Genomic DNA, 19,874 nt, shown 5'->3' on the forward strand with positions numbered 1-19,874 from the left:
AAGAAGAATACAGCCTGATTAATACAAATGGTGTATCTGTGGAGGTTTCAAAGTTCTTGGGATGCTTTTAGGTCTGCAATCTGGCTCTTCAAAATGTTGCTTTTTTGTGTGAGTGGGACAATCAAGTCAAAACCATTTATTACGAAACCAAGATTTGGTCCTTTTCCACGAATCTTGTACTTGGAAAGAAAAATGGCATCTATAGTCTGTTGAGTAACAAGCGTTTTTTCAAATTTAAAAATAAGTGTTTTACATTTTTCACAAAAAAGTTAGGTCTAATGAAGAATTTCTTAAAAGCTCTGGACGGGAATGGAGATGTTTTTGCAATATTTAAAAAAAAACTGTTTCCGCACATTAATGATTCCAAAATCGAAGGTATATTTGTTGTTCAACGTTATCTGGGAGAAATGTCTGATTGAGAGGGAGAGAAAAAACAAAACAAAACATATTAGGGCCACGTAGAATGTCAATTCAGCTATCTATGTGTATTGGGTTTGTAAATTGCGTGTGTTCTCTGGTCGAATTGCTTGCTTTGCTGGACGAAAACCCCCAGTTTCCCAAGTTTTCCTTGCTATCTACGCCTGAGATAAACTCGGCCACAGATGAAAACCGTCGATAAAAGTTCCTCGCGTCATCAACAGGATTCGAACCCGGGCTTTTTCCGCCCTGTGTGTGGAGGACGGTGACGATATCACTGTGGTAGCCGCGAAGACTGGAGAGGGAGAAAGTATATTTTAGAGACATATTGCAACATAGATTTTAGTAGGCTTGAAATAAATTTTTTTGGAGGATTTCCAAGCTTCGAGAAAACATTTTTCCGAAATTTCCAAGCAACATTTTGAAAGAGTCTTTAAATCCGAAAGATTTGACTCTTTCAAAATGTTCATCTTCCAGTAATGAAGAAGATGAAGAATGTTCATCTTCCAGGAATGAAGTAATGAAGAAGATGAACACTTTTCATCTTGCAGTAATGTTGACCCTGTTAGTAATGAACATGATGAACATTTTCATCAAGGTATTGCTACCACGGAGAAACTTTATCGCGCAAGGCAGAAGCCTAGCATGCTGGAAGACTTTTTCTGGAAACTGATGATACAAAATAAAAAGCAAACAAAAAAAAATGCTATATTTTACACCGTTCATGGTTATACTTATTGAAACTTGTTAAAAATTCAGTAAATGTAACCTACATTCCTCTGTGTCTGATTTGATTTATCTAATCATAGAAAAGTGATCTATGGTGTAGAAGAATGTACCATGGGGTTAGCGGTAGCAAGATCCCGCACTAGCGAGGAGAATAACCGCCACTATCAGCAAGAAGAGGGATCCAGTGGTAGAGCAAATAGAAAGGCTTTGTTGTCAGCAGAGGGGTGTAGTGGGTGTGTATGGTCTAGGGTGGCTACAAAATATCAGTTGGATGTAGAAGTGCCAGCAGCAGAACTGAAAGTGGAAGTTACAGGGGGTAGAAACAGCTAGCTGATAGTTGGAGGTATATGAGTCCCAGCAATAGATTGTCTAGAGAAGGACAATAGAGTGTATAGTGTGTTTAGTGTCAAATGACACCAGGGGTTTCCCCCATCTCCACCTAGTATACATTGTTGGTGTGAAACAGAACATTGTCAATGCCAGAGGTTTAAAGGTATATGGATTTTGAATATGTGTAGTGTCACATACCATTGTTCCTCTGGTCAATTAGTCGCTTGGCTTATAATGGGTCCCAACGTTGCCCCCACTACACGAGGTTGACCCCGTGGAGGCAGACCAGGTACACTAGTATTATAGCTATTTGCTCTGGCAGGTTCTGCCACCTAATTTCCGGAGATTTCAGTGGCTAGGACATAAAAAAAAAAAAAAAAAAAACCCGATATAGATAGGGGTCAGCCAAAAGGAGTACTGGTTATGTGATTTGATGTTGTTATTAAGTTTTGGGTGTAGAGCTCAAGCAATTTAGAGATGATTCTGATGCTGGTTGTAAGTTAGAGAAGGGGAGGGAGACTGAAGGCTGGGGGGAAAAGACAGAGATGGAGGCAAAGGACCATGCAAAAGAGCATGGCAAGGAAAGCTTAATGGCAGCAGCTGAGCTGTGCTGGTGGTGTGTCATACCTGAGACGAAGGTCCCATTCTGTCTTCTTTTTCAGAGTCTGGCGAGTCTGATATGTCAGTTCTTGTGGTCACACTTGGGACTGTACATCATGTGTCCCGTCCGATGTATACTGGTCACTACGAGTTCGGAGCTTTCAGGTCTGGTCGTTAGGTGTGTGGTTATCACTGGACTGTCACTAGTAGGAGTCTCTCCTGGGATTTTTTCTGGTAAGTCAAAATTAGAGATGTACGTTCACTGCAGTCTGACTTGGGAGCGGTTTCAGGGCTCCCATCCATTTAGTCATTGGGTCAACAGAGCTGCATAATATCAGAGTTAGTGAAGAGTCTAAATCAGAAAGGTCCAAAACAGTGTTAAGTCATTCAAGGGACAGAGGTCCCCTGCAAATATCGATGGTAGTCAGGTTGACCATCCTCCTTGAATTTGGGTAAGACTAGTTAGTCAGGTGTATGTTGTTGTTCCAGTGGTAGGGATCTTATTGTGAAGAGCTCCTGGCAGTATTGCAAGAAGGCCGTGTACTCTGTCACTGTCCAACAAGTAATGTTCCTGGTGTTTGGACTGAAGTTAATTCTGGTAATCAGAATGCAGCAAAGGTCCTCATACAAATGGCAGTCATACATTAGGTGACTCCAACTCTCCAGCTCTCTGCAGTACAGAGGAGATCATCAAAAATTTCAATACTTGAGAGCTTGACCTGTTAGCATGAAAGTTGCATGCAGGCAGGGGGAGAACCATAGAGACTTGGGATATACCTTGTTGATATATGGAATAAATTTCCTAGTGATATCTCCTTTAGTGGAGTTGCCCACCTATCTTGCCAGGTCTGCTGTAAATGGAGGCTAAGGCACTCCTTTTCAGCCTTCAAGTTGTAAGTGGGATCAATGGTATGGTCCATGAAGGTCACCGATGTGCCTTTTGATAGTTGGTAGAGGAGCCTGCAACGTATCACCTCCAGGTTTAAAGGAAGGGCGCCTGCCAGCACCTGAAGGGCATGGGTGCTGACAGTACTGCAGGCCCTGGTAATGGTGAGGAGGATAAATCTTTGAATAGTTTCGAGCTTCTTTCTGTTTACTGCTATTTTTGCTCTCGGATACCATATCCCTGTAGCGTATGTAATGGCCGGTAGAAATACTGCTTTGTAGAACAGCGAGAGGGTGCGGCGGCTGAGGCTCCAATCCCGACGCGTAACTCTGGCGACCAAGGCAGTATAGTTCCTTAACTTTGTCTGCAGGTGTTTTAAATGTGGGAGGAATGTAAGTCCTGAGTCCAGGATTATTCCTAGATATTTCAGTTCAGTAGTTAAACATATTGTGGTCTCGTTTATCTTGATTTGTGAGGGACTTCTGAGGGACCCTTTCAGTAAAATGGAATTAGTCTTCATTAAACAGATTTGAAGATTTTATGATCCCTTGCCCAGTTTTGTAATATCAAGAGAGCCTGATTTGAAGAATTTTCTAGCTGTGCTCTGCAGTCTGCAGACACGGCCAGGATCAGATCATCTGCATAGGCCTGGGAGATAACTTCATTCAGGTTAGTGTTGAGGAAGTCATCAAGTAGAACATTCTAAAGGAGCGGCCCCAGCACCGAGCCCTGGGGACAACCCCTGTTAACCTGGCATTTGACTCTGCAGTATGGTGCATTGACAATTATTTCTCTGGCTGTGAGGTAGCTTCTTATGGTGTTATAAAGGTTTCCGGGAAGACAGGCACGTCTTAGTCGTCTGAGGACGGTCGGCCACCAGAGTGAGTCGAACGCCCCAGCAAAGTCTATGGCAATAATCAGGAAATATTTTCTATTGGAGTTTGTGGCCGTAGTAAGGATATTCTGGAGTGCATCAACTGTAGAGCATCCTTGTTTGAAACCATATTGGCTTGTAGAGGATAAATTTTCTGCATTATAATGTACTGTAATTCTACTGTGTAGTAGGTATTCAAAAAGCTTGCTTAGCACAGATAACAAGGCAATCGGTCTATAAGAAGATGGGATTTCTGGAGGCTTGGTTGGGTTTTTGAGAATCAGGTGTATGTTAGCTATCTTTCAATCGGATGGGAAGACCCCTATCTGCAGGCAGTGATTGAACGAGGATGAGGTATGGGGAATGCTCCACAGTCTTCCTTATAATCTCTGGTTCAAGTAGGTCCGGTCCTGGACATTTATTGATGCGGAGTCTATCAGTTGCGGTGTGCAGCTCCTCAATAGTGAAGGCGGCTCTTGATGTTCTGCACTGTATATACTGTTGACAACAACAACAACAACAACAAAAACAGAGTTGTTGTTGACTTGTACTGGGATCCATTGCTGGTTGGATAATTGTATCCAATATGTTATTGATATATCTGTTCCATGAGGTTGTTATGTTACCTTGAAGGGTTATTGTTGCTATCATTTCCTCCCCTCTTGGGAGTTTGTTGGTTGTGACACCGAAAACTTCCGATAGAGGCAATCCGCCGGCTGATCAGAATCCCGTAAGCTCGAAACAAGTGAAAAAGATATTAGCAACTTAGGCCAAACTGTTGAAACCGGCATTTGTCTCTAACTCGGATCTAAGTCGTAGTGTGGAGTTCTTGGCGTTAATCTTTTCAGCGATTAGAATGTTCCACGTGATCCTGTACTGCATCCCAAATTTATTTAATACTTCACCATTCTTTTGTTACTATAGCGAATTAGGACTAAAATAATATGAAAGAAAAAAAAATGTAGAAAGTTATAAGCAAAAAAAAAAAAAAAAAACCTATTTAACATAGGGTGAGAACTGATCTCACTACTGGTTTGCCCAAGTTTCGCTTTAAACGCTAGACTACGAGATGCTGAAAGCCATGGCCAGATTTACACATAAGCTAAACAAGCTACAGATTAGGGCCTCACATTACAAGCTACAGATTAGGGCCTCCATCTTAAAAAAAATCCTTTTTTAATATTGTCACAGGTGAACTGTAAGAGAGAGAAAGGCCTCGTACATCTTATAGCTTAGGACCACAACAAGTTTAAATCGGACCCTGCTGAGAGCTAACCTACAAGTATTGATAAGAAGCAAAGCTTTTCCCTACCCCAGACATACTGATTTTGTGTGCATGAAATTTGTGTGTTAAGCGCCAGTGTGGCTACGGTAACGAGGAGTCAGTATGTTGCCTGTGCCCTTTGGTCGGTGTTTTGTTTTTCTGGATGAAAAACCTCAGTTTCCCGAAGAAAACCATACTATCCGCATGGTTTTATTCCCCCACTTGAGGCCAACTAACTGAGCCAGGTTATTAAAAAATTGATTTCATCACAGACTGGATTCATATTCGGGCCTTTTCCACCTGATGTGGAAGGACGATGTTACCACACTAAATTTTCCTTACGATAATTAAATTTTTCGAACTAACATTTTCATATGATCCCAGCCTTTGAAGATGTGGGTGTGCCCTGATAAACTGTTGAGAGTATCGATACCTACTGTTTTTGCCACTTTAGTATTATTTTTTTACTAAATTATTATTTAATAATTAAATAATTCAATAAAATTAATTAAATTATTATCCTGAAACCCTTGGCTGTTAGATAAAAGCTTTCGATCTTTATAATAAATAATTTAGGTAATAATGATTGCAATTAATAAATTACATCACTGTAAGCAGTATATAATAACATATGGGCTGAGTATATAATAACATAAGGTAAAAAAAAAAAAAAAAAAAGAATGGGACCGCGTGACCTTCGAGAGGAACTTTTGCCACAATAAAGGAAAGGATACTTTTAGTGATCGCTTCTTTTCCCCCTGAAATGATCTTCATTTCAGATGTTGAAAGTTTTAGCGGCCTATATGGAAGACCGTGATCGACGTCTTGCTCTTCCCTGATAACACTATTTTTTCGGGTTATCAAGATCATGTTTGCTGTCGAGAGTTGGTCTAAAAATTTTCCCCGTTCTTACTTTTATTTTATGAATTTTAACTTTTGCTTTCCAAGACGCAAGGCATCCGTCCATGTCATGAATACAAATCATGTAAATATAATATCTGAATATCTCATTTCATATAATTAAGAGCACATTTCCATCAGAAAATATTTTCTCATTGTTTTCATTCAGGGTTCATAACAGGTATGAAGAGCATGATACTTCATTTTGCCACTGCTGTAAAAGAAATATAAGCTATATATATGAAGATAAAAATGAGCATGAAGCTTATGGTTAATAGTGACAGAAAGCAAATATTTACTTTAGAATTTATTTTCCAAGTTCTCATAACAGTGGACACAGTTGCTAATCTATCATGCTGTTTGTTTACAGTACTATACTTTTTACATACTTTGCATGCCAATTCTTTTATTGTTAGCATATTCTGCCCTACAAATTAAACAGATCACTTTTGAGTATTTATTAATAGTTTAAATGTTTAATTTCTTTTATAGTTTTGCTGTTAAAAGAAAAAATGTGTAGTAGCAATATTTTTAAAAATGCAATTCAGGATGTAAAGAAAGAAGGGGCAGCAGGTGAGTTCATAATAAATAATTGGTGTCTTATTCATTATATTAGGATATTATAGACAGGATATTAGGATATTAGCGCTGGAAAAGGAATTAGAAAATGTGAATTGGAATATCATTGGTTTGGCTGAAACAAGAAGAAGAAATGAATCACTTATAAGTTTATCAAGTGGAAATCTGCTGTACACCAATGGAAACAGTGAAAGGAGTGAAGGTGGAGTTGGGTTTCTGGTCCATAAAGATTTTAAAAACAACATTTTGGAATTCAAAAGTACATCACCAAGGGTGTCAAGACTAATACTCAAGATTTCTAAGAGCTACAAGCTAAAGATTATAATGATTTATGCACCAACATTGAGCCGTGATGATGAAGAGGTTGAAGAAATGCACACCGAAATTGAGAGTCTTCTAGATGAGCAGAAAACCCACTACACTATTATTATGGGGGACTTCAATGCTAAGGTTGGAAAAAGGCAAAACAGCACAGAAAGAGGAACTATAGGAAATTTTGGAATTGGTGAAAGAAATAAAAGAGGTGAAAGACTTGTGGAATTTGCAGAATCTCAAGGACTGTCAGTAATGATCACTTTTTTCAAGAAAAGGGTGAACAGAAAGTGGACATGGAAGAGTCCAAATGGATTAACAACTAATGAAATCGACTTCATCCTCACTAACAGAAGATATATTGTGAATGATGTCACCATCCTGAATAAGGTAAATGTTGGAAGTGATCACAGAATGGTAAGGTGTACTCTTGTTATAGATGTAGGAAAGGAAAAAAACTGACTCGAGTAAATAATACAAAGGTCTTTGAGATAACAGAGGAGGAGGAAAAGCAGTATGTACTGGAACTTAAGAACAAGTTTGAGCTTCTGCAGACTGCTCAGGACCAAGATATCGACGAGGAATATTACAACTTTCTGAAAGTGATAAAGCCCAAGAAACCTATAGGGAAAAAGAAATCCAAAGAAGAAAAAATTAGTCAAGAAACACTTGTCATGATGAACCGAAGACGACGAATGAAGAGCAAGAAAAACACTGACGGAGAAAATTGAGTATACTGAGTTATGTAAAGCCATTAGAAAGAGACTCAGAGAGGACATAAGAAGATTTAACACAAGAAAAGTAGAAAAAGCATTAAGGGAAAACAAAGGATTTAAATCAGCAGCCATGAGCAGTAATACCGAAAGACAAATGATACTGAAACTGAAGAATAGCAATGGTGTACTTATAAACAGCAGAGAAGGCATAATTCAAATAGCAGAAGACTACTATAGAGAATTATACAAGGAGTGAGGAAATGATGCCAGCAGTCGGGAAGATGGATTGCAAAGTAGCAACACATACGACATACCCAATATTCTTCCTGATGAGGTAGAACATACATTGAAGAAAATGAAGAATCAGAAAGCCCCGGGGGAAGATGAAGTTACTGTAGAGTTGTTAAAATTGGGAGGAAGAGACATAACACAAAAACTGGCAAGGCTCTTCACAAAGTGGATTAGAAAAGGTGTGACGCTTAAGCAGTGGAATAATGCAATCATAGTTTTGCTGCATAAGAAAGGAGATAAATCAGAAATTGGAAATTACAGACCAATTAGCTTGTTATCCCACATCTACAAGTTGTTCACAAGGGTCATTACTAACAGATTAGAAAGAATACTTGATGAGAATCAACCAAAAGAGCAAGCTGGCTTTAGGACAGGATTCTCAACTGTGGATCACCTTCACGTAATATCACAGCTAATGGAGAAAGCAAATGAATATAAAAACACCATTATGCCTGGCATTTGTGGATTATGAAAAGGCATTTGACTAGGAAAGACAAGGCATAGATACCCCATATATTAAGATTTTGAAGAAAATATATGAGAGTGCTACCTCCTTTATTAGACTAGACAAAGACAGTAGCAAATTTAAAATCAAGAAAGGAGTTTGACAAGGAGACACAATATCTCCGAAGCTGTTTACTGCTGCCCTTGAGGAAGCTTTCAGAAGATTAGACTGGTCGCAGAAAGGAGTCAGTGTGAACGGAGAGTACCTAAACCATTTACAATTTGCAGATGACATTGTGGTCATAAGCCATGATCCCAAAGAATTAGAAGAAAATCTTAATGAGTTAGCACAGTTAGTAAGGATTTTGGACTAAAGATGAATATGGCTAAAACAAAAGTAATGATGAACAAGTATGCCACGGAAAGGGAAATAATGATTGAATGAGCAGTAATTGAAAAGTTGGAGTCATATACTTATCTGGGACAAGTTATTAGCTGTAATAATGATAAATGGCTGGAAGTCAAGAGAAGAATAAATTTTGGATGGATAGCATTCAGGAAATATAGTCACATACTGAAGAGCAATATCCCAGTTTGTCTGAAACGTAAAATAATGAATCAATGTATACTCCTCACCATAATTTATGGAAGTGAAACGTGGGCACACACCAAAAGAATGGAAGAGAAGCTGAGAACTACACAGCGAAAAATGGAACGAATTATATTGGGAATCAGACTGTTAGATAAGAAGAGAAACACATGGATTAGGCAGCAAACTCAAGTAAAGGACATTCTTATGAAAACTAAAGAACTAAAATGGTCTTGGGCAGGACACGTAGCTCGAAGACATGATGACAGATGGACTAAGAAAATAACAGAATGGTACCCAAGAGGAGCTAGAAGAAAACCTGGAAGACAAAGGTGGAGATGGATAGATGAAATTCATGAGTTTGTGAGTAGTAAATGGATGGCCTGTGCTCAAAACAGAAGGAACTGGAAAGTTGCTGGAGAGGCCTTCATCCTGCAGTGGATTGAAAATGGCTGATGATGATGATGATGAATTGGTGTCTTTGTCATCTTGATAAACAGAGTTAGTATTGGGAATATGTTTAAAGGAAGGAAGGAAAGCTTATACAGGAAAAAAAAAAAAAGAAAAAAAGTCCACTTCATTTGTTGATTTCTTCTCTCGAGTAGGCATGTGGGTAACATATGTCACCCATCCTTTTTAGGCAGAATTTACAATAATTGCCAGGTTAGGGCTTGAAATGAATTCTTTCAATATAAAGTTTATCAATATTAAGATATATATTAATAATTATTTTTCAGTGTTTTAATCAAAAATTAAAAAATGTAGTTAAATATTTATAGATTATTATTGGTTAAATTTTGTTTGAAATATTACACACATATCATACACCCTAGATCCTGATGGTATTTCTCCACTTGTTCTCAAAACTTGCGCTCCTGAACTTGCACCTACTCTTTGTCGCCTTTTTTCATTTTCTTATTCCAAAGGTGTTTTTCCTTCTTGGAAATTTGCTAATATCCAGCCAGTCCTAAAAAGGATGATAAATCTCTCCCATCCAATAATCGTCCCATTGCAATTACTTCTACTCTTTCTAAGGTAATGGAGAAATCAATTAACCACTAACTCTTAAACTATCTAGAAACCTTCCGTCTGATCAACAATTGCCAGTATGGATTCCATCAGTGCCGATCCACTGGTGATATTCTGCCTTATGCTACCCAATTATAGACAAATTCAATGGAAAAGTTTGGTGAAACATAAGCAGTTGCTCTTGACATCTCAAAGGCTCTCGATTGTGTTTGGCATAAAGATCTTCTAAACAAGCTTCCATCTTATGGTTTGCCAACTGTTTTTTGTTATTGGCTAATCCAGTTTTCTCTGACCACTCACTGAGGGCGATGGTAGATGGCTCTCTGTCTTCTAACTTCTCCTCTAATGCTGGTGAACCCCAAGGTTCAGTTTGCTACCCTACTTTTTTCCTCTTGTATATTAATAACCTTCTTCTCCACTGACTGGAAATCCTGTCCATAGTTTTGCTGATGATTGCACATTGCATTCCACTTTCCAGTTTGAGAAACTTTGCCCGATCAATCATCGTCAACTTTTCGAATATTCGTTACCAATTCCTTAAATGCCAATCTCCAGGTAATTCTCCAGTGGGGCAAAGACAACTTAGTTGATTTCAATCCTTCTAAAACTCAGTCCTGTCTTATATCTTTCAAAAAGGATTCTTTTGCTCCTATGCTTATCTTTGGTGATACTCCTATTTCTAGGCAAGATGATCTTTTTGGGATTACCCTGACTTCTAATCTCTCTCTCTCTCTCTCTCTCTTGGCACAAGCACATTACAATATTGCTTCTTCTGCATCTAAAAAAAATTTGGTTTTCTCTTTTGCTCTTGGCGTTACTTTTCTTCCAAACAGCTTTTCACTCTGTACAAATCGCAAATCTGCCCTACCATGGAATATTGTTCCCACATCCAGGGCGGTCCCCCCAAAACCTGTCTCAGGCTTCTAGATTCCATTCAGAAGAGGGCAATTAGGTTATTTAAAGACTCATCTCTAACAGAGTCTCTCCACCTCCACTCTGTCTCATAATGTTCTGTTTCTCTTGCATGCCTTTTCTACAGATACTTCTATGGGCACTGTTCTTCTGAATTGGCTTCTATAATTCCCGCTCTCTCTTTCAAAACAGTCCAAACACGTGCTGCCACAAGCCAAAATCTATTTACCGTACAACTTCATAGTCACAGAACCAACTTTTCATCTTCCTCATTTCTTAATGAACTACTGTTTTTTGGAACAACCTACCTTAATACGTAGAGTAGAATTTGGATAAGAAGTTTTGCAAGGGACTGGAGGTTTAAAACTTCTTAGAAGGGAAAATGACCTAAGGTTATGAAATATTAACTACACAAATGATAAGATACACATAAGTTAAAGATGATTTTAAAGTACTATTTCAGAATTTATAAATATTTTACTCTGCCCATGGGACACATTTTTAAACTGAGGATTTCTAATTGCTTAACATTCTGTTCATTAAACTCATTACCAATTTGGAAGAATGAGCTCCTCTCCTTTGGAGTTTCAATATACCTTAAAAGGTCACAATTACAATAAGAACAGCAATCCACTAAGTAATTCAGAACTGTTCACAACCATCAGAACTTAATGCTTAACATGGTCGACGCATCCAGTTATGGATATTGATGAAAACAATTGCAATATGTCATTTCCATTATATCAAAATGTTTATATCGGAAAAGGTTTCAGCACTGAAAATTCACTAATCAAACAAGTTAGTGCATAGCATCATTTTAGTTCGTAGTAAATCACCGAAGTAGGTGAAATGGCATTGTTTCTGTTATATCTTGTATTTTGAATGTCTTCACAACCAGTTGCCTTGATATTGAACTACCTAGCATAAGCAATGCTTCGACAATGGATTCTCGAATAGGCAACACTTTGGCAATGGATTCTCGGCAGATACCAGCACCCCTGGGTGGTGCCTGGTTGGTGGTATCTGCCGAGAATAAGTAACATTAGTCTTCTCCATTGGAAAAGCATTGGAGGTAGTGCAACATCAGGGCAACTTGTTGTGAAGGCAGTCACAATATGAGTTACATGTATATCAAAAATGATGCCATTTCACCTACTTCCGTGGTTTATTACAAACTAAAATGATGCTTGGCACTGACTTGTTCGATTAGCAAATGTTTATATTGTGTAATATTTTTTAATATTAAAAATAAATAAATTCTATATTTAAAAAATGTATTAAGTGGGAAAACGTCATTATAATAATACACTGTGCATTCTTTATGACAAACTTTTTATGCGGGAAAACTTTTACTTGGGAAACATCTTATGCGGGAAAACAATACATCACAACTTATAGAGTTGAAATTGGGACTAAATAAACCAAACCTAGTACAGGGGGGAAACTTCTTATGCGAGAATTTCTTATCCGGGTTCTACTGTATTTCCTGACAATTACAGTCTACAGAAGTTCGAGTCTAATGTCAACAAATATCTTCTTTCATCTTCTCAACCTCCAACCCATGCACGGTACTAAGTACTATAGGTTCTAATAACCTCTCGTGTTTGGGGTTTTCATAAAAAAAAAAAAAAAAACCATCTTTTAAGTGCTTTCTGCATATCCATTGTCCACACATGACACAAATCTCCTCATAGTTCTGTCCCCACTTTGACCACATTCATGACAGAATCCTCTATTTCCATGATATTCATTGGTAGCTGCACTGGGAAGCTGATTTTGGTTTTCACATTTTCTGTATTTGATCTATCTTCTGGTTATTTGGGGTTTGACCAATTCCCATGCAGTACTTTGTAGAAAAGCATTTCTCTTAATTTCTTTGAGTGGAATATTTGCTTTATAAATGAATAGTGCATTAATACCCGCTGTGTTTAGTAGGTCATAAATTTAATAGTATGAACCAGAGCTATAATGCTCAGTACATTATACGTTGATATCAATATTTGTAAAAGAATAAGAGAAGTTTACCTCAATATGATATGTAGAACACTTCCGTATGGTACTCTCCAGAAATTAAAACGAAAACAATTAAAAAAATCAAAAATCTTACATTACAGTAAGAAATAATTAACAGTAATTAAAAATCAAATGAACACAATTATAAATCAATGTAATGCAATTAAAAATTAAGTAAAAATTAATTTAACGAAAAAAATTGCAAAACGATTTTCCCCTTCCTGAAGCTGACAATGCTTTTCGACCATATGTTGTGATCACAGAATTGAAAATTACCGAATAAGGGTGAGCATGGAACTTAAATAGGGATTATATGTCTTTGCGCATGCACGTGAAGGACCACTAGTCGGAGATTGGATATATACAGAATTCTCATGTAACTTAATTTTGACGGTTTCTGCAATTAATAGTCTCATATAATTACATTGGACACTAAAGTATTTTGGCCTCGTTAAATAAAAAAGTGTTTTTAATTAACGGCATGAAAAGCTAATTCTGATGTTGCTGAACGAGAAGCACGAACTGAATCTGTGTGTTGATTAACACGAAAATTCAGAGGAAACCGCGTAGAACCCTGATAAGACGAGTCGCAATCACTGAAAGAAATGTGTACTAGGTCATTTATTTGTGTTGCAGATGAGGAAAGGACTGAGCGATTGTTCAGTATAGTGTGTAATTTCCATATTGGTCTGGTTACAATTTTAAATTTGGTATCTTTAAAGAATCTGTTAAATTGTTTGTGCCACTGTTCAACATATGGGGCATAAATAAAGTAGAAGGGAATCACCAAGAAAGAAGAATGATGATATCCAGCTCAGGACGCTGGGTGGTGCCAAGCTCATACTCGCCAGATGTGAGCCCCTGGGTTTTAAGGATGATCTTATCTCACTAATCTGATTGTATTCTATGATGCAGTAACAAAAGAACTGGATGCAAAAATTAGAAGGCAGAGTAGTTATTAATGGACGCTACTTTTCATTGGTAATGTTATTAGTGGAGTCCTCCAGGGTTCAGTACTTGGGCCGATTGTTGTTTTCGACATTTATTAATGATATTTTTGAAAGTATATTACGCTTAATTTCTGTGTTGGCAATGTGTTTAATGACTGTAATTAGGGTAAGTTACTGCAAAAAGATCCAAAAAATTAGGCAGATGGGCTGAGAAATGGTAGTTGAAGTTTAAAATTGAGAAAGGCAAAGTACTGCATATGTACCAACTGTGTGCTACTATGCTCAGAGTACTGGATAATGAAAATGACCTGGGGGGGTATTTGTACATATAGATATGAGGTTTTCTGAGCAGTGTAGGCATGCTGCCATGACAGTTCATGGGGTTTGGTCAATGATATACAGGCATTTTTCTAGTAGGAATATGGAGGTGATTATACCATTGTATAAGGCAACGGTCAGGTCACATCTTGAGTACTGCGTACATGTTTGGAGGCCTCATTTTAGGAACAATGTAAAGCTCCTGGAATTCATACAGAGAAGGGCAACAAAAAATGCGATACCTTTCCATAAATGCAAAGGTATTGCATTCAGTTTGTGGGATTGCTAGTCATACAAGCTCAGCTCATCTGTGAGTTTATATAACCAATTAGGTGAAACCATGTTTCATCAGTAAGCATTATATAATAGTCCAAGTTGTGAAGCAATAAATTGTTTTTGCTGTGCATAGAAGTGCATTTTCTTGGTAGAGTCCAATTCAAATCTGATTCTGCCAAGCCTGCATGGAGTACAAAAATTCAAATTATTATTTTAATGTCATCGAACTTATCACTTGTATCCATATGGTAGTTATTTATAGAACTGTGTGTTCGTGGGCTGATTTGTATTTGTGCAGGCAGATTCAAATTATTTTAATGCCATCGAAACTTATCACTTATATCCATATGGTAGTTGTTTATAGAACTGTGTGTTTGTGGGCTGGTTTGCATTTGTGCAGGCAGAAAAGCTGGGAATAATTCATGGTCAGAAAAAAACCCCACTTTCCACCTCTCCACCCATGGTCAGCTGACTACAACCTTGATTGAAAAGGACTTTAGAAATTCTTCCAGCTGTTGATGAGAATCAGATTGATACTTCTCCAAATGAGTAGCAGGTGGCAGTGTACCACGTCAATTAACTTGCTACAGAGAAGTCAGGAGGCTTCAGTTTCATGCATGGCATGATACAATAAGGATTTATTTTGCCCCTTGTTGAATGCATCAGTTGCTTTTCTGTAGACAACTTGCAGAATGATTTATGTGGAGAAGTCAGACTCCTTAATGCATGTTTGTCATTATTTTGGCTGATATTGCTTGTCTTATCCCTACTGTTTAGGATTGAACATGTATTCTGTTCCAAATAAACAGTGGAGATGTGACACTGACAACAATGACAGCCTATTTTTATGAGGACTTAGTTTGGTAGTTTGTTATTTCTGAACTTTTGCAAAAAAGCTTACTGACATTCTTTAATTCTAGACTGGTCACGTAGGGTTCTTTAATGCACTTTGATGAAGTGCATTAAGAAAGAATATTGTGTTGGTTAAAAAAAATCATGCTTTTATGATGTCATTGTTAGATTTTTCGGTAGAATTATATATTTTGAGTGTACCACTGGTGGTACAAGACGGCTCCAATGAATATTCTTTTATTGGGCTGCCATATACCACCAGTGACCTGAATAAAACTCCATAATATGTCTCCGACCAAATGTCAACTTATTATATTGCCCTTAGAAAAAGTACCAAATGGTACAAAAATGTTTTCTTTGAAATAGTTCTTGGCACATGAATCGTGAATACTTGGTTAATATATAATAACTTTGGTGATAACAGCAAGAAATTGGATATGCTCTAGCTTCAACAAAAAATTATAAGAGGATTGTTGGACACTGAAAATGAAAATATAGAGGCTGAAGATGATGCTGAAATTGAAGAAAACCGACCACCTGCAAGGAAGTGACCAAGAAGAAGTAGTACCATAGTTCATCACAAAATGGGAAAATATGAAGGGACAGCAAGAATGAGTAGGAAGAGATGTACTTTATGTTGCAAAAAAAATTCAAAATGAAGGTGTCAAGGAAGCTAGAAATAAAGCTAGCAGAGTTTGTGAAGATTGTCCAGGAAAGCTGACTATGTGCCAACAGTGTTTTAATGAAAAACATGAGTAATAACTATTAGTTTGAGCTACTTACTAAGTTTTTTATTTTATTGATTACTTTTTACCTTATTATTTAGAGTACAACTGTATTCGTTTCAAAAATAAAATATTTTTTCATTTTTTATATCCTGATTTTATTAACTTATAACATCCATATTTATTTACGAGTGCATCACCAGTAGTACACCAAACCACTTGTACCTATGCTATAGCCGTATGCCCAATATAGAGGATCTTGCTATTAAGTGCAAGATTTTTACCTATATAGAAAGTGGATTGAGAAGTGTACCACCGGTGGTCAACAATGGACACAGTCAATGTGTAATGTACCACCGGTGTATCACATAGTCGCCAATGTGTTAACCTCAACGTTTTAAAATGCACTATATGCTTGATGTTTGTGGAGCAGCCAGGTACGGTACATGATACTGCCGTGGGGGATGTCTTTGTATGTGCGCGATGCAAGGAGTGTAAGGAAATCAGGCAACAACTCAGCGTTGTTATGGGCCTATATGAGAGCTTGAAGGACAGGGTGGATGCCCTCGAGGGATTAAAAGTGAGGGGACCATCAAGCTCTCAGCTGCCCACACCAACGCCAGAGCTTGCACTTGGGCATCACGCAACACAGCAGCAACCCCCAAGGCAGAATGCGCTGGTCCCAAAGGAACTAGTAGTTGTTGGTGACTCTATTGTCAGGGAAACAGGAAACATGCTTTGTAAAAAGGATAGGTGGAACAGGACCAGGGTATGTCTGCTGGGGGCAAAGGTTGATGACGTTGTAGAGCGGATATCATCTTTAAGGGCGCAAAAGGTGATATAGTTGTACACGTTGGCACTAATGATATTAAGAGTAGGAGACCGGCGGAATTACTTAACAAGTACAGGTCACTGTTGAAAAAAACTCATGAATTAGGGTTGAATTTGAAAGTGTCTGCAATTCTGCCCAGACACGATAGGAGGGAGTATATGATGAGAGCCCTGTCGATCAATTCGGCCCTGGAAAGATTGTGCAAGGCTCAAGGGGTAGAATTTTTTTCAGCCTAGTCTGTACTTGTTAATAGGAGAGACTGCTTCTACAGGGATGGGATACACTTAAATAGAAAGGGTGCAAAAATGTTTGCTGATGCTATCGAAGCAGTGCTAGGTGGGTCGGAAAACTGCTAGATTGGGGGGATACAAGGACTAATAGATTAACAGTAGCCACTGGCAGAGGTGAAAGTGATTCTTGCACTGCTTCTATTGGAATGAGCAGCAGCCTGGAAAATAAGATGCAGGATATTTCAGAGACTGCTGGGAATCATTGGGGTACAAGTAAACACATGGGTTGTGTTAGGGTAGCTAAGAAAAAGAACAGGTGCATGTATAATTCTATGTATTATATGTCTGCCAGGGGCAAAGGTTGATGACGTTGTAGAGCAGATATCATCTTTTAAGGACACAAAAGGTGATATAGTTGTACACGTTGGCACTAATGATATCAAGAGTAGGAGACCGGCAGAATTGCTTAACAAGTACAGGTCACTGTTGAAAAAAAGCCGTGAAATAGGGTTGAATTTGAAAGTGTCTGCAATTCTGCCCAGACACGATAGGAGGGAGTATATGATGAGAGCCTTGTCGATCAATTCGGCCCTGGAAAGATTGTGCCAAGCTCAAGGGGTAGAATTTTTTTCAGCCTGGACTGTACTTGTTAACAGGAGAGATTGCTTCTACAGGGATGGGATACACTTAAATAGAAAGGGTGCAAGAATATTTGCTGATGCTATCGAGGGAGTGTTAGGTGGGTTGGAAAACCCACCTAACAGCTTGGGGGGATACAAAGACGAATAGATTAACAGTAGCCACTGGCAGAGGTGAAAGAGATTCTTGCACTGCTTCTATTGGAATGAGCAGAAGCCTGAAAAACAAGATTCAGGATATTTCAGAGACTGCTGGGAGTCATTGCGGTACAAGTAATCACATGGGTTGTGTTAGGGTAGCTAAGAATAGAAATAGGTGCATGTATACTTGCATGTACACCAATGCTAGGAGTTTAGTAAATAAATTTGATGAATTTGAGGTATTGCTCAAAACATCAAAGGCAGATATTGTTGGGATATCAGAGACTTGGTGTCACACAGATATAAGGAATGCAGAACTGGAATTTGGGGAGTACAACGTCTACAGAAAGGATAGACTGGATAGGAAGGCAGGAGGGGTTATGCTATTAGTTAAGAAATACATAAAATCCAAGGAAGTGCAGCCAGTGGACATCGCTGGACAGTGCAGTGTCAAGTAAGTTTGGTGTGACATAAGCATTGGGAGATCAAAATTGAGAATAGGAGTGTGCTATAGGCCTAATGACTCTGATGAGTATAATAAGAAACTGTACAGGGAAATAGAGTGGGCCAGTAAATCAGAGAGTCTTATAATGGGAGATTTTAATTTCCCAGATATTGACTGGAATTTGGGGGCTGGTCACTCACACACTAGCAAGGCTTTTGTGGATTTATTGGATGATTGTTTTCTACATCAGCATGTTCGGGAGGCAAATAGAGGGAGGAATACTCTTGATTTGATTATCAGCAGTGATTCTTCATGGGATGGGATACACTTAAATAGAAAGGGTGCAAGAATATTTGCTGATGCTATCGAGGCAGTGTTAGGTGGGTTGGAAAACTGCTAGCTTGGGGGGATACAAAGACGAATAGATTAACAGTAGCCACTGGCAGAGGTGAAAGAGATTAAGAATCTGCAGATAAATGAACCACTAGGTGGCAGTGATCACAGTGTGCTGAATTGGGATTTACTCAAAGAGGTAACTACCATTAGGGGTAAAGGGAAGGGTTATTGCTTTCGTAAAGGCGAGTACGATGGACTGAGACAGTATTTAAATTCTATACAGTGGGACCAACTGATGATGTTACCAACAGCAAATGCAAAATAGGAAGCATTCAAAGAACTTATCTTGGCTTTACATACCAACTAAGAAATATTGTTCAAGGTTTACGCCTAAATGGATGTCAGATGAACTGATGAGGCATGTGGCAGAGAAGAAACATGCATGGGATACATACAAATTAACACATGACACAGAAGCCTATGATAGATACAAGTTGATCTGTAACCAAGTTACAAAGGAGGTTAGGCAGGCGAAGGCAGAGTACGAGAAATCTTTGGCAAGGGATGCAAAGAAAAACAGCAAAGAGTTCTTTACTTATGTAAACTCTAGAAGGAAGGGGATGAATCAGATTGGTCCACTTGATATCGATGGGTCAACTGTTGATGATCCTGCTCAGGTACTTAACAAACTAAATGAATATTTTGCATCGACATTCACACACGAGGAGTTATTTAGCGAGGTGAAAGCCAGGGGTGTATTCAACTCTAGCAGAAAGCTAGAGAATCTTGTAATAACTGAGAGTAAAGTGGAGGAGAAACTGTTGAAGATAAACACAAGAAAGGCACCTGGGGTGGATGGGATCTATCCAGTTATATTAAAGGAGGCAGCAGAGGAAGTAAGCAAACCCTTAGCCATAATTATGAGAGCTTCCTTGGACTCAGGGGAGGTACCTGCAGACTAGAGATGTGCAAATGTGACCCCAATTCACAAAGGAGGATCAAAGGCTGACACAAGCAGTTAGAGACCTGTGTGTTTAACTTCTGTTCCAGGAAAATTAATGGAGGCACTAGTTAAAGAAGCACTGCAGGATCATTTAGACAAGACTTCAGTTATAGCTCGGACACAGCATGGTTTTGTTAAGGGGAAGTCTTGCCTGACCAATTTGATTGGATACTATGATGCAGTCACAAAGGAACTGGATGCAGGGAATAACTTTGATATTATATACTTGGATCTTAGAAAGGC

The 19,874-nt window shown here is 38.4% G+C and overlaps 1 protein-coding gene across 2 annotated transcripts in view; it reads left to right on the forward strand.

The window, feature by feature from the left end:
- LOC150091666 (terminal uridylyltransferase 4-like) overlaps positions 1-19,874 on the forward strand; it is a 604,054-nt gene that overhangs the window by 84,603 nt on the left and 499,577 nt on the right. Inside the window, exons 1-2 of one of the 2 annotated variants that reach the window (XM_090376276.1) lie at positions 5,893-6,085; positions 6,493-6,573. In XM_090376276.1, the coding sequence (XP_090232402.1) occupies positions 6,513-6,573 (61 nt within the window). In that variant the 5' untranslated portion in view covers positions 5,893-6,085; positions 6,493-6,512. Of the gene's footprint in view, positions 1-5,892; positions 6,086-6,492; positions 6,574-19,874 lie in introns of those variants that run through there. The other variant, XM_090376273.1, reaches the window with a different exon arrangement.

The sequence above is a fragment of the Mastigoproctus giganteus genome, chromosome 1 (assembly GCF_048544385.1).
Source record: "Mastigoproctus giganteus isolate SK-2022 chromosome 1, ASM4854438v1, whole genome shotgun sequence".
Classification (NCBI taxonomy): domain Eukaryota; kingdom Metazoa; phylum Arthropoda; class Arachnida; order Uropygi; family Thelyphonidae; genus Mastigoproctus; species Mastigoproctus giganteus.